Here is a 12,343-nt window from a genome sequence, read left to right as displayed (position 1 = left end):
GGGGGAGACATGGACTCTAATGGTTGTCTTTCAATTTTTACTCATCCTCGACGAGCTTTTGGTCAACTAGATAAATCTCGATTTTTAGAAAAAGATGAGTTATATGTTGCCAAACTATTTGTTTTAATGAATTGTAAGGAGATTCTTCCTTATATTGAGTAAGTACCATTATACCTTAAACCTTAATGATTAATATAAGATAGTCTTGATTTGTAATGTGTGTAATGTGGATGTAATGTTAGGATATTTGATGAAATGGTGAAAAAGATGTTATCCATATATCAGAAGATGAATTGGAGAAAATACGTGATGCGAGATTTGTAAAATGGTTCCAAGAATATGTAAGTTTATGTGCAATCTATTAGTTGCCACTTAATATAAATAGGCATTATTGATGTGCATTAATAATTAATGCTCTTGTATTACATTTTGGTAGGTCGCAGAACGTAAGGATCAAACTGACCCATGTATACTTGAAATTTATCATGGTCTAGGATGGATGGCAAGGTGTTACAAAGGATACTTCGTAAATGGTTTCAAGTTCCACACTTTAGATTATGGGCAAAATCGTAAGATAATGAATAGTGGGGTATGTGTCAAAGGGAGTTTTTACAATGATTATGAGTGTGACTTTTATGGTATCTTGATGGATATAATTGAGTTAGAATATTTTGGTATTGGAAATAGAGTTGTGCTATTTAAGTGTCATTAGTTTGACACTGAAAAATGTGTTAGGGTAGACCCTTTTCATGGTCTTACTGAAATTAAACACAAATTGATGCTTACTACGAATGAACTATTTGTTTCAGCTGCACAAGCTCACCAAGTTTACTGCAGTAGTTATTCGTCAACCAAAAGAGATCGATGTGATTGGTGGACAGTATTTAAAACAAAAGCTAAAAGTAGATTCCACCTTCCATGTAATAGAGACAAAGAAAATATTTTTGATTTGAATGAAGAAGTGTACCAAGAAGATGATGTGTCTATTCTAATTAATATTACTCTTTCTGAAGACCTTGATATCCCTGCAGTATTAACACGTGGTGATTAGGAAGAGGTTAATGTCTTGATTGAGGACGAAGAAGATGACATGGAAGAAGATGAAGAAGCAATGATGGAGAAGAACTTAAGGACCAAGATGAAGAAACTTTTAGTGATAACGATGAGAATGAATTCCATGAAAAATATGAGTTTGCTTATTTTGAAAGTGATTAATGATGTTAGAAATATACATTATTGGTTTTGTATATTTTCGTACATAATTGTTTAACATAATAATTATTATTATTATTATTGAAAAATCTTGATATGTTATTATATTATTTTAATTTATATTTTAAAATATTTAAATGTATGTTAGAATGGTATGTTTTTGTTAACAATTTTTATTGTAAACATGTATGGGAATTAGTCTTGATTATTACATTTTGATGATGATTTTGATAATTTGTTTCAATTTATTTTAGGTTATATGTCATGTTTTTGTTAACATTTTTTATTGTTAACATGAATGAGAATTAATCTTAATTTTTATATTTTGATGATAATTTTGATAGTTTGTTTCAATTTCTTTTAGCTTATGTATGAATATTTTGTTACATTGCAGGAATGATGGTTAAAGGAAAGCATGGAAAACTAAGACTTCGAGCAACAAACACCTCTGGATCTATGTTGTCACTTACAAATGCTGGTGCATTTTTTAATCCATCCACTCATCCACAGAGACAGCAGGCCAATGATTCGCCTTCAAAGCCATCTTTTTCATTTGTTGCATCTGTAGAGCCAGTAATCAATGTGACATTTGCCCACGATTCTCATGGATCCACATCCGTTAATTTAAGTGTAAGTGAAGATGGTACATCCTCAAGGTCGAGGGGTAGAAGGCTTGGTGTAGGAATACATACACCTACAGATCTAACTCAATGATTGCATATAACTCCTCTTGGAGATAAGTATATTCTGTTATATAGTAATGAAATAGTTATATTTCTTATATCTTTTACTAAGCAATAATTTTCTTTTATCTTGTTGTAGTACTTTTTTTGAGATAGGGGTCACCACAACAATAATCACAACAATAACGAGGATCATAAAAAATAACTTCCACAGTCCATGGCCGATTGGAAGAAATCCCTAATAATGTTAAAGATTTAATGTTTAAGAAATTTAAGGTATATGTTTAATATTCAATTAAATTATAAGTTCTTGTTTTTAATTATGTGTTAAATTTTTTATTTACTATATTATTTTATTGTAGGAAAAATTTGTTTGGGCTTTAAATTGAAAATCTTTTGGTTCAACGAATATGGAATAATATTTGTTCTGATCAACTAAAAGACATGTTTTCAGAAGAGAGGACACAAGCAAAGAAAGAAGCAAACACAAAAAACATCATGGACTGTAAAGGCATGTGAAGGTAATGGATCACAAATGAAGTTTGGGATGCCTTTATCAATACAGTATGGGGTACAGAAGAATGGAAAAACAAATCGAAACAAGCAAAGAGGAATCGTTTAATGCTAAAAGAAGGAAGCATTACAAAGCACACTGGTGGTTCAGTTCCATTCCTTGTTCATGCAAAATGGATGGTATGAATTAATATTTATTTGTTATGTTTTACATACTACTGCTTCCCATATTTTAATATGCTTTACATGTTATGTAAAATATACGCAATATAATTGAGTATAGTTGTAAATGAATGCAGGCAAATGAGATGAATCGAGATGTTAGTTTTGTGGAAGTATTCAACCGCATCCATAGACATTTAAGGGGTCATGGTGATTTCATAGACAATAAGTCAAAAACCATTAGTGTACATCAAAAATTGATTGATTTTTACTCCAAAGTTAACAATAAAATTATATACTAATTCTTTTACTTTTTTTATTTGTAGGAAACATATACTGCTACATTATCACAGAAGTACGATAAAGATTCATCCTCATAGTCAGAATTTGATTCGCATCCTTGGACTGAAGCAATTAGAGGGAAGATAACTACATGCACTCATGTGTATAAGTTTGGTTCTAGGAGGCCTACTACAACTATACTTAATGATGTAGCAACATGTGAGTCAGTAGCTAACCCTTTCACCGGTCTTGACATTAGGTTGAAAGAAAAAGTGAAAAATCTATCAAATGACATGAGTCAGATATGTGAGCAAATGATGCAACATTTTGGAGCCATGAATGAATTTATGGCAAGTACAAAAGTAATGATGATAAAGAAGCATTCAAAAAAAGGCCATGTGATTACTTCAAGTTAAGATTCTGACGAGTAAGGTGCATTTCATGTAATAGCCTATTTTCTAAATTTGACTTAGATAATTTTTTTAATATGGCATACAATAGCACAATTATCTTTATTTTTATATTTGCATATTGTGTGTTTGTAATGATTTTTAATCTTGCTAACTCAACTTTGAATTAAGTATTTTAATTGTATATTAATTGTACGTTGTGTAGATTATTTTTATTAATTGGTAATTATATTTATTTTAATAACAAAATTTACGATTTTGGGGATTTTTATGGAATTTTTTTGTTAGTAGAGCGTTTTCAACGGAATTTTCTATTGGAAATTCTCGACAGATTTTCTAACGAAAATTTCTGTTGCAAATTTTCAACGAAAATTTCCTTTGCAAACTCCGTTGGTAAATTTTAACGAAAAATTTCGTTGGAAACTCTATTGGTAAATTTCAACGAAATTTTTCGTTGGAAATCTATTGGTAATTTCCAATAGAAGCTTCCGCTGGACGTCCATTAGAAATTTCCAACAAAAAATTCCATCAATGAATCAGTTGGAATTTTCCAACGAAAACTTTCGTTGGAATTTTTGTGTTTTTCAACGAATTTTGTGAAAAATAATATATCGAAATTAAGCTCTATTCCAACGGATTTATGTATATTTCTAATGGAATTTTCGTCTAAAATTTTTTGACGAAGTTCTGACGTATTTTCGACGAAAAGTATTTCCAACAACACTTTTGGAGATGGAATTTTTAACGAAAAATTCCATCGAAAATCTGCCAAAAAAAAGTATTTCCAACGGAAACTTAACTATTTCCTACGAAAAATTCCGTTGGAAAGAGTCAGTTTTTTTGTAGTGTGTATAAATGTGTGCTTAATTGTTCTTGGTGGGTCTTCAATGGTGTATTTTTTATTTGTAAATTTTGCTTCACAAAATTTATGTTAAATTATTCCTTAAGATGCTTAGAACATGCTTTTAAAGTTTGGTATAATTTGATGAATCCTAAGATGAGTTTTAATATTTTGAAAATATATTTTGATGAGAACCCAACATGATTGCACTTAATTTTGACTACCGACACATGATTACGATGCATGGTTATTATGAATAAGTTTTCAATAGATATATTCTATGTTGCATTGACTTTTTAACCAAAAATTATAAGTGGTTTTCCATGCATATATTATGGGATATAAAGCTTGAAAATTTGAATTTGTTTTTGTTGAATCCAATCATGAAAATCTAAGGAAAAAAGATTCTATTAATTACAGTTTGATCCCATATGTTTTTAGAATTGTAAAGTTGCCACACTATTTTTTTCCCGAATAGCTGCAAAGGTTCTATTAATTACATTTTGACCCCATAAATTTCTAGAATTGAAAAGTTACCACACTATTTTCTATTTTTTCAAAATCATCCTAAAGGTTCTGCTAATTACAGCTTGACCTTAGAAATTAATTTTTTATTACATAAAAGTCCCTGAAACTTTTTTTTTCTGAATAATTATTTTTTTGTTCCAATTTATTGATGATTAGTAATTACATTATTGAAAAGAAAACAAATAAAAAAAGGTTTTGTCTAGGCGGCCCAACATGGCACACGGGGACATTAGGCGGCCCTGTCAACTCCTTGACTGCTCTTATGGGCAGGGTCCTTTATGATTCGGACTTATTCAAGTAAATTAAATCGTTTTTAAATATAAAAAAGAACCAAAGTTGAATCTCAATACACAACGTTAAACATTGGACAGAGTAGGATACTCCAATCTCTAGACTAAGGTGAAATTGGGGCCCAGAGGAAACGGTGACAGAGACGGATTAATATAGTGATAGGTGTAGAATGAGAAGGTGAGGAGGTTGTCCCCTGGATTATTGGGTGAGGGCAGAGCTTGACGACTGGGCCATCAATTAATTGAGTCAACACTCAACAGCAGGGCAAGCAAAGCCTGGGCTGGACACTACATCGCCGATCGACTCACGTGAGGACAGCGCGCAGGCAGATCATTAGCATTAGATTTGTTTTGTTTTTCTTCGAAAAGAAGCAGGCAAGTTGGTACCACTTGCGACAACTGTGCTCTGTGGTTAGGCCACAAGCTGCTGATGGCTATTTACACAAGCAGGCATCATTTGTTTTATTACTAAAGGACTTCATTTGTTTCTTTTATTAGTATTTGGTTTCTGTTTTGGAGTAAACAAAGTAAAAAGCACATTTGATAGTTTTTATTCTACATGTAAAACCTCCTGGAAATTTGAGCTACTTGAGTTTTGCTAGTGTTTGAATGTTAAATGGATGAGCTTCGCTAGTAGAGTTGGTTCGGTAAGCACTTTCGGCTAAGAGCTCATTCCAAGCATCAGTAGGATGGACTGCGTCCCAAAACACGAACCGACTTCGATCACTGCATGGCTTTGAATTACGAACACAAAGCTCTCCACCACCGCCCCCAACTTCGCAGCATGTACTATTCGTCACTGTGAAACAAGATAGACTTTAAAGTTTTTGATTCAATAAAAAAGGCAAAAAGGGAGAGGTAAGGTTATTTACCGAATGATAAAACATCTTGTGGAGATGGAGAAGGGTTAAGATAGGTAAATTTGGCATCGGTTAGATTTGTATTAAGTTCCTTGACAAGCGGCATAAGTCTCTCATTGAAAAGAGTTGCATTAGTGTTTAATTTGTCTACGCACGGTGAGCCATTGGTTCCGTACACTGATATTGCATATGGAGTGCAGCCTATGAGCCCTATTCCATACAGGGCAAACTTCCTTGCTCCATGGCCGTACAAAACCTAGAAGGAAGAAATTAATAAGAAAACTCCTCGGTAAGTTTTCCTATGACAATATATGATAATTTATAATTAATTATTCATATATAAAAGAACCTTTATTTGATGCGAATATTGTTCAACGAGCACCGCAGCGTATTGCTCTGGAGTGTATTGGCGGCTTGTGTTGTAGAACTCCGGTACGAAATAATTGTTAATGTAGTCATTGCTACCAATTTGAATGGAATAAATGCATTGATTTAGAAGCTTCCTTGTAGATGTATCATTTCTCAATATCTGCCTAATTCTTGAGATTATAATTTTGTGGTTTTTTAATTGCTCGTTCAGGGGTATTCGATCACCCTGTAATAATGAAGAATTCAGAATTTTATATAAAAAATGATTAAAATGTAATCATATAATATTATTAATTTATATATATATATATCAAATTTTATACATATAATAAAAGAAATTAAAAACTGAGAGACGGCGGCTGCCCACCATCACCTTGGCTCTGCTTGCAAAAGAAAAGAAAAGTTTGTGGCTATGTAATATCTTGGACCATTAAAGCAAATGCTTTGGTAATTTGTTAAAGCTTTAAATACATGTTATTCTTTGTTTGTATAATATGTAGTAAGAAGCCAAATAACTGAAAAGATCTAATTTAATATCAGTTGGCGTGTGTTAAGATCTGACACAAAGTAGGAAGGTGGATACGTTCTGAATAAATTATTGAGATGCAACAGCCAATTTAATTTTTGACCTTTCTTTATTTAGAAGCTTAACCTCAGGAAACTTGTCTCTTTTGTCAAAGTAAAAGATAAAAAAATAGAAACGCTTTGTGCCAACAATGAATGCTTTTGAAATATATACATATATATACATACACACACATACCAGTTGCTTTCCACTTTCGTCACGAATGCCTGCGGAACCAGACGCATAATTGACACCTTTGAGAATGCTTCTCCCTTGTGCTCTGGCGAAGGGAGGCATATAATTTTGGAAACCCAGATATTCAACTGCCATGTATAAATAAATTAACAAATACAATCAAAAGATTGGTCAAAATGTCAATTCTACTATACTTAAAAGAATATAATAATACAGCCTCAAAAACACAGAAACTGAGAATGCATGGTGGAAGGCAAGGCAAACCAATAACATCCTGCATGTTCCGGTCATTGCTAAACCTTCCTGTTGGTCCTTCTGGGAAGTCAATTCCGTACGGCAGATAGTTTACTTTGGCCAACGTTTTAAGGTTATTATTGTTCCCGTTATCGGACAAAGAGTCCCCAAAAATGAAGTAGCAGGGCACTTGAGGGGCTGCATTGGCCCCGTTGTGCAAGCAATTTGACAGTAACAAAAACGAAACAGGCAGCATCCAAAATAGCTTAAGCTTAGATGCCATGGAGGAAAGGAAACAAGGGAGAAAAATTAAAAAGGATAAGGTACGACAGCAAAGAGGGGGATGGCTTGGCTTGGAGAATATAAAGCAAACGAAACTATATATAGGGGAGCGGAGGGGAGGAAAAGAAATTTGTGTAAGGAACGTGTGCCAGATTTTTCATTTGGGAACTGATAACGAGTTTTAGTTATAAAAACAGAAATTGTAAGTCTGTCCGGCTGTAGGTTAGATATGTAGGGAGGAGATCCAGCCCGCTATTTTGCACTAATAATAACTATAAATAAATTAAGTGATGAGAGACATAAATGCTAGGTGGCTGCTTTCAAGTTCACCCCTTTTACTTGATCGTTTAGGTTCATACTTACAAGATTGTAATTGTCTAATTTTTTTTGTAATATATCCATAATTATTGTTTCATTCAACCATACATTGTAATTCTTACTGGTATGAATAATGATAAAAAATATAAATAAAAAAAAGTAATAGACAAAAAAATAATTGAGGGCGCCGAACCTTATTTACAAGGTGTTGGGTTGCTTGGGTGTGCATTGTATTCAATTACTCCTATAAATACATTCCATATTTGGAACACTAAATAATAAACTATGAAATTAATTTAACTCAAATTTATCCCGAGGTCAAGTCAATTTCTATTAATTGGGTTGGACTTTTTTTTTTTTTTTGAGAAATAAATTGTATTAGAACTAGAGTTTATGCCAACTGAAGTCTTTATACAAAGACTTCTTTTAGCATATGGTAACTGGTCCGTGTTTCATCATAAATCTTACAATTATAAAATAACTACAACTTTAATTTTTATGGTAATTTCTCAATCTTAAGTTGAGCTCAAAAACAAAAATGAATTAGCTTCCAACCCTCTACCCCAAAGGAACCCGAATTTAATAAAAAAGAAACTCAGCACTATGCCTAAGCCTCTGTCACTCCCTATACTATTTTCCTCTATCCATTAAAAACCATTTTCATTCAGTACTTTTCATTATATCGATTAGACCAAGATTTACGTGTCTGTGATCTTGTGATTAAAAATATTATTGTAAAGCAATTGAAAGAAAAGTAATTAATGGACGAGAGCTCGACTTTGCTGGAAATTGAATATATATATGTATATATATATATATATATATATGTCTGAAAATGAACAAATTTCATTAACTCGAAATTAAGACGTTTTTTAATTTCTGGACGTATGCAGTAAACTCAAACCGTACTCTCCTAGTAAAAGACTTTTATGCACTGTTTATTTAGGAGGCTGTGAGAGTCCTTTTTGTCTGATACAAAGGGGAAGATACGTATGACTCAGGGCACCCATTCTTCAAATTGACTTAGTTTGAGTAATTAATTTCGTGGTTCAATGGCGACTCGTGCTCTATTTAATATATAAAGTAATAAACAATTTCTATACCAGTATAACTGAATTCCTTATTTTTATTTTGAATAAAGTTCATTTAAATTCTTAAAGTTCTGTCTTAATTCAGTTCAGGTTTGGTAAATTTCAAAATGGATATCTTGTTTCAAAATAATCAACTTAGTAGGTTTCATAAGTCCTGTCGTTAAGATGCCGTTTCTTTTTCCTTTAATGAAGTCATTGCATTATACTCATTTTGTCTTTCATGAAACAGAAAACAAAGAAAGAATGAAAGATGATGATTTAGACAAAATCTAGACAATTTAATAGATAGAGAAATGTAATATCCCGCTCTTTCGACAATAAATGTGTCTGATGGTTAAGCTGATAGACGGGGATAATTTGAACCCTAAGAGGTCGATATATATATATATAATGTGTTTATGTGTAAATGAGATTAAAGGTATGTCCATGTCCATAGAGTATGATTATGTAATATATAAGCATGTGAAAGCTCAAAAATGATGTTGTGCATATATTTGGCACATGAATGATATGGTGCATTGTTTGGCACTTAAATGAACATGACGTTTGAGTAAATTATGGCAGTGTGATTGATATACGATTTGACATAGAGCATGATTGAGAAATTGAACTATATGATTAGTATGTATGTTGATTATTGGGTGGATTTTATGGATTTAGATCAGGAAGTAAGTTGGAAAGGAAAAGGGAGTTTGGAATTTGAGCTAAGAAAGCTCTAAGTGTTGAAGAAATGCATTCTGGGCAAGACATATCGACACATGGGCTCTATGTATCGATACATTGAAGGCAAGAAGAACACCACAAAGGGCATTTTAGAAAATATGTATCGATACATCACCTGATGTATAGATAGATATGAAGAACACAACAATGAATGTGATTTCTATCGATATATTGTCCAAATGTATTGATAGATTTGAGGGTAATGTAAAGAAATGTATCGATAGAATTAAAGGAAACCTGTGGAGATGTATCGATACATTGCCAAATGTATCGATATATGCATGCAGATTAGCAAAACTAAAAAGGACCTTGGGTAGTTCGCCCATTAACCAAAACACCAATAAACAAATCCTTCTCCCCTTGCTCTTGAAAGCCACACCCTATACTTGGATTTGAAGCTTGAAGGAAGGCATTTTAAGCTCGAAAAACCAATGCAGAGGTAAGGTTAAAGCTTTTCACCGATTAGTTTTCAATTTAAACGGTTTAATACTTAGAAATCTTATGTATTAGATTTAGTGGAAGTTATGGTTGAAAGCTGCTGGAAATTTGGGATCCAAATGGGCCAAAATTAGCAAGTAAGATAAGGTTTAAACCTTTTGTGGAAGAATTGTGAAGATTTGGAATTGTGGTGTAGAATTTGTGATATTTTGATAGATGGAAATGCTCTGAAAGCCAGGATTTGGTTTAAAAATTGTTAATGATTGCATGAATAATGATGAATGTGTATTTATTGAATGCTAGATTATAATGGGAGTGAGAATTCTGTCCATTTGTTAAGTGGCGAAATTGAGTGAATTGGAGTTAAGGCACCAATGAGCAACAAATATCGAATTGAGCTGTGGGAGTGCCCAATTGTCGAGGTGAGTGAAGGCTTATGATCAAATGCATATGGATACATTATGCATAATGTTATGCATTGCCATGGCATGTTGAATAATTATGTTACACCTAGATGAGTATGTTAGGAATTTTGAGAATATGGTGCCTTGGAAAGCAAGTATATTCTCATGCTTAAATTCATTAAATTTATTTGTAATGAAAGTACATTTTGATAATAAGACAAAGAGTTTGTTTTAGTAAGCATTCATTATCTAGTTATTAAGATACCAAGATTCTATTAAGATATTAAAATACATTTGTATGAAGAGTCATACATAGGAGACATGTATTTTAATTGAATCTAAAAAATTGTTCACAGCCATATAATAAAGTTGGTCACTTTATTATGTTAAGGCTGTAGTGTCCAAATGACTTCCAACGAAACGAATATGATTCATTTCAAGGGAATGATGAGTCTTAAATCATTGAAATGGTTGACTTTGAGTAATGACACTATAACATGAATTAGAATCATGTGAGAATCAAATTTAAGTTTTACCGTTACCTAAATCTTGATCTCACACTTATGCATTTGCTTATAGTAGAACCGAAATCCTGATGGATAGTGGACTCGTGTTTAATCTCCTTATAATCTTTAATTTACCATGAGCATGATCATCATAAAGCGTTGATCTAGACTCCGTATTTTGGGATTATAATTGAGATGAACATTTGGGAACATATCTAGATAATAGAGTTCATAGCATTAACATTACTTCTAGTGATTTCAAGAAGATTGGCGATTAATCTGGGCCTAGTGGATTGATGAATTAGCTACTCATCACATCTAGATACTTAAAAGATTAGATCTAGAGTATTGAATCACTAATTGGATGAAATTTGAGACTAAGGGACAAAATTGACATAAAGGGTAAAATGGTAATTTCACCTTTTGTCATTGGATGGTTATGAGGGTTCACAATATAAGGTTTGCAATTGGACAACTAACAATTAATATCAAGTATTGAATTGTTTCTTGTAATTATAGTTAATCCAAGAGTGCAACCATGAATCTATGGTGGACTGATTTCATGGTTAATAAGTTTGAATTATTTTTAATGAGATTAAGAGTAATTCTAAGTTTATTGGAGCATGGAATATCTATGTCCAAATAGATTTCCCACTTAGCTTCGTAGAATTCAACTTGTTTAAGTTGGAATGCATGTTTTAATTTGTTTCATTAAATTGTGTACAAAAATGGCAGCTTTAACATTTTTGTCTTAATTTAGATAAGAAAACATATTGTCTCAATTTAGACAAGATAAGATATTTTTTTTTGTCTTAATTACAGACAAGAGTTATCTTAAATTAGGATAATTTTAGGATGATTCTTGCAAAATGAGTCTAGACATCCATGTTGATAAAAGGAGACTCCATGTTTGACTATTACTCTTTTATTTATTATTAATTTTTTTAAAATAAAGATGGAAAATAATGAAATAAGAGTTATTATTCAATAAGGAGTTTTATTTTATCAAGAATTCTAAATGATAATTAAAGAATTAAATTATTTATTCTTTAATTTTTATTTTGATAATTATGGAGTATGTTTGATGCTTCCATAACTCTGAATGGATGGACAAAATTGATTCAAAGGTGTTTCATTTTGATTAAACCTTTGAAGCAAGAGTTTTAATAAAAAGAGAAGAGATTGGAAGAAGATTGAAAAACATACTTTTTCTTAAAAAAAAAAAAGTTTCAGCTATTTCTTCTCTTTTCCTCCTCCAAGCTTTTCCAAAGAAAAGAGAATAAAATTGGTTGCCATCTTGTAGCCTTGCATTCCACACCTTGTCCACTCAAGGTTCAAGTTGAAAGTATTCTTGAAGAATAAGTGGTAAACTTATTTGGTCGAGAAATCATTCATTGGTTTGGTGGTGTCCGAAAATAAGAATCTCAAACTAAAGGT

The 12,343-nt window shown here is 32.0% G+C and overlaps 1 protein-coding gene across 1 annotated transcript; it reads right to left on the bottom strand.

Moving 5' to 3' along the window:
* Nucleotides 1-5,377: 5,377 nt before the first annotated feature.
* On the bottom strand, nucleotides 5,378-7,483 carry LOC18589336 (GDSL esterase/lipase At1g29660-like). The gene is made up of 5 exons (XM_007014258.3): nucleotides 7,175-7,483; nucleotides 6,914-7,038; nucleotides 6,131-6,376; nucleotides 5,794-6,037; nucleotides 5,378-5,720 (listed from the first exon to the last, which is right to left on the bottom strand). Exons 1-5 carry the CDS (start codon nucleotides 7,425-7,427, stop codon nucleotides 5,506-5,508), a joined length of 1,083 nt encoding a protein of 360 aa, XP_007014320.1. The 5' UTR covers nucleotides 7,428-7,483; the 3' UTR covers nucleotides 5,378-5,505.
* Nucleotides 7,484-12,343: the final 4,860 nt, after the last annotated feature.

This window comes from Theobroma cacao, chromosome 9 (genome assembly GCF_053813885.1).
Source record: "Theobroma cacao isolate CCN51 chromosome 9, ASM5381388v1, whole genome shotgun sequence".
Lineage (NCBI taxonomy): Eukaryota > Viridiplantae > Streptophyta > Magnoliopsida > Malvales > Malvaceae > Theobroma > Theobroma cacao.
The sequence above is the reverse complement of the archived record's forward strand: the minus strand, read 5'-3'. Positions and strand labels throughout refer to the sequence as shown.

Coding starts and splice junctions, on each gene's coding strand:
- LOC18589336 (XM_007014258.3), bottom strand. CDS start 7,427: ATGGCATCTAAGCTTAAGCTATTTTGGATGCTGCCTGTTTCGTTTTTG. Junction 6,377..6,913: donor ACGAAAGTGGAAAGCAACTG/GTATGTGTGTGT, acceptor TCATTATTACAG/GGTGATCGAATACCCCTGAA. Junction 6,038..6,130: donor AATATTCGCATCAAATAAAG/GTTCTTTTATAT, acceptor TCTTCCTTCTAG/GTTTTGTACGGCCATGGAGC.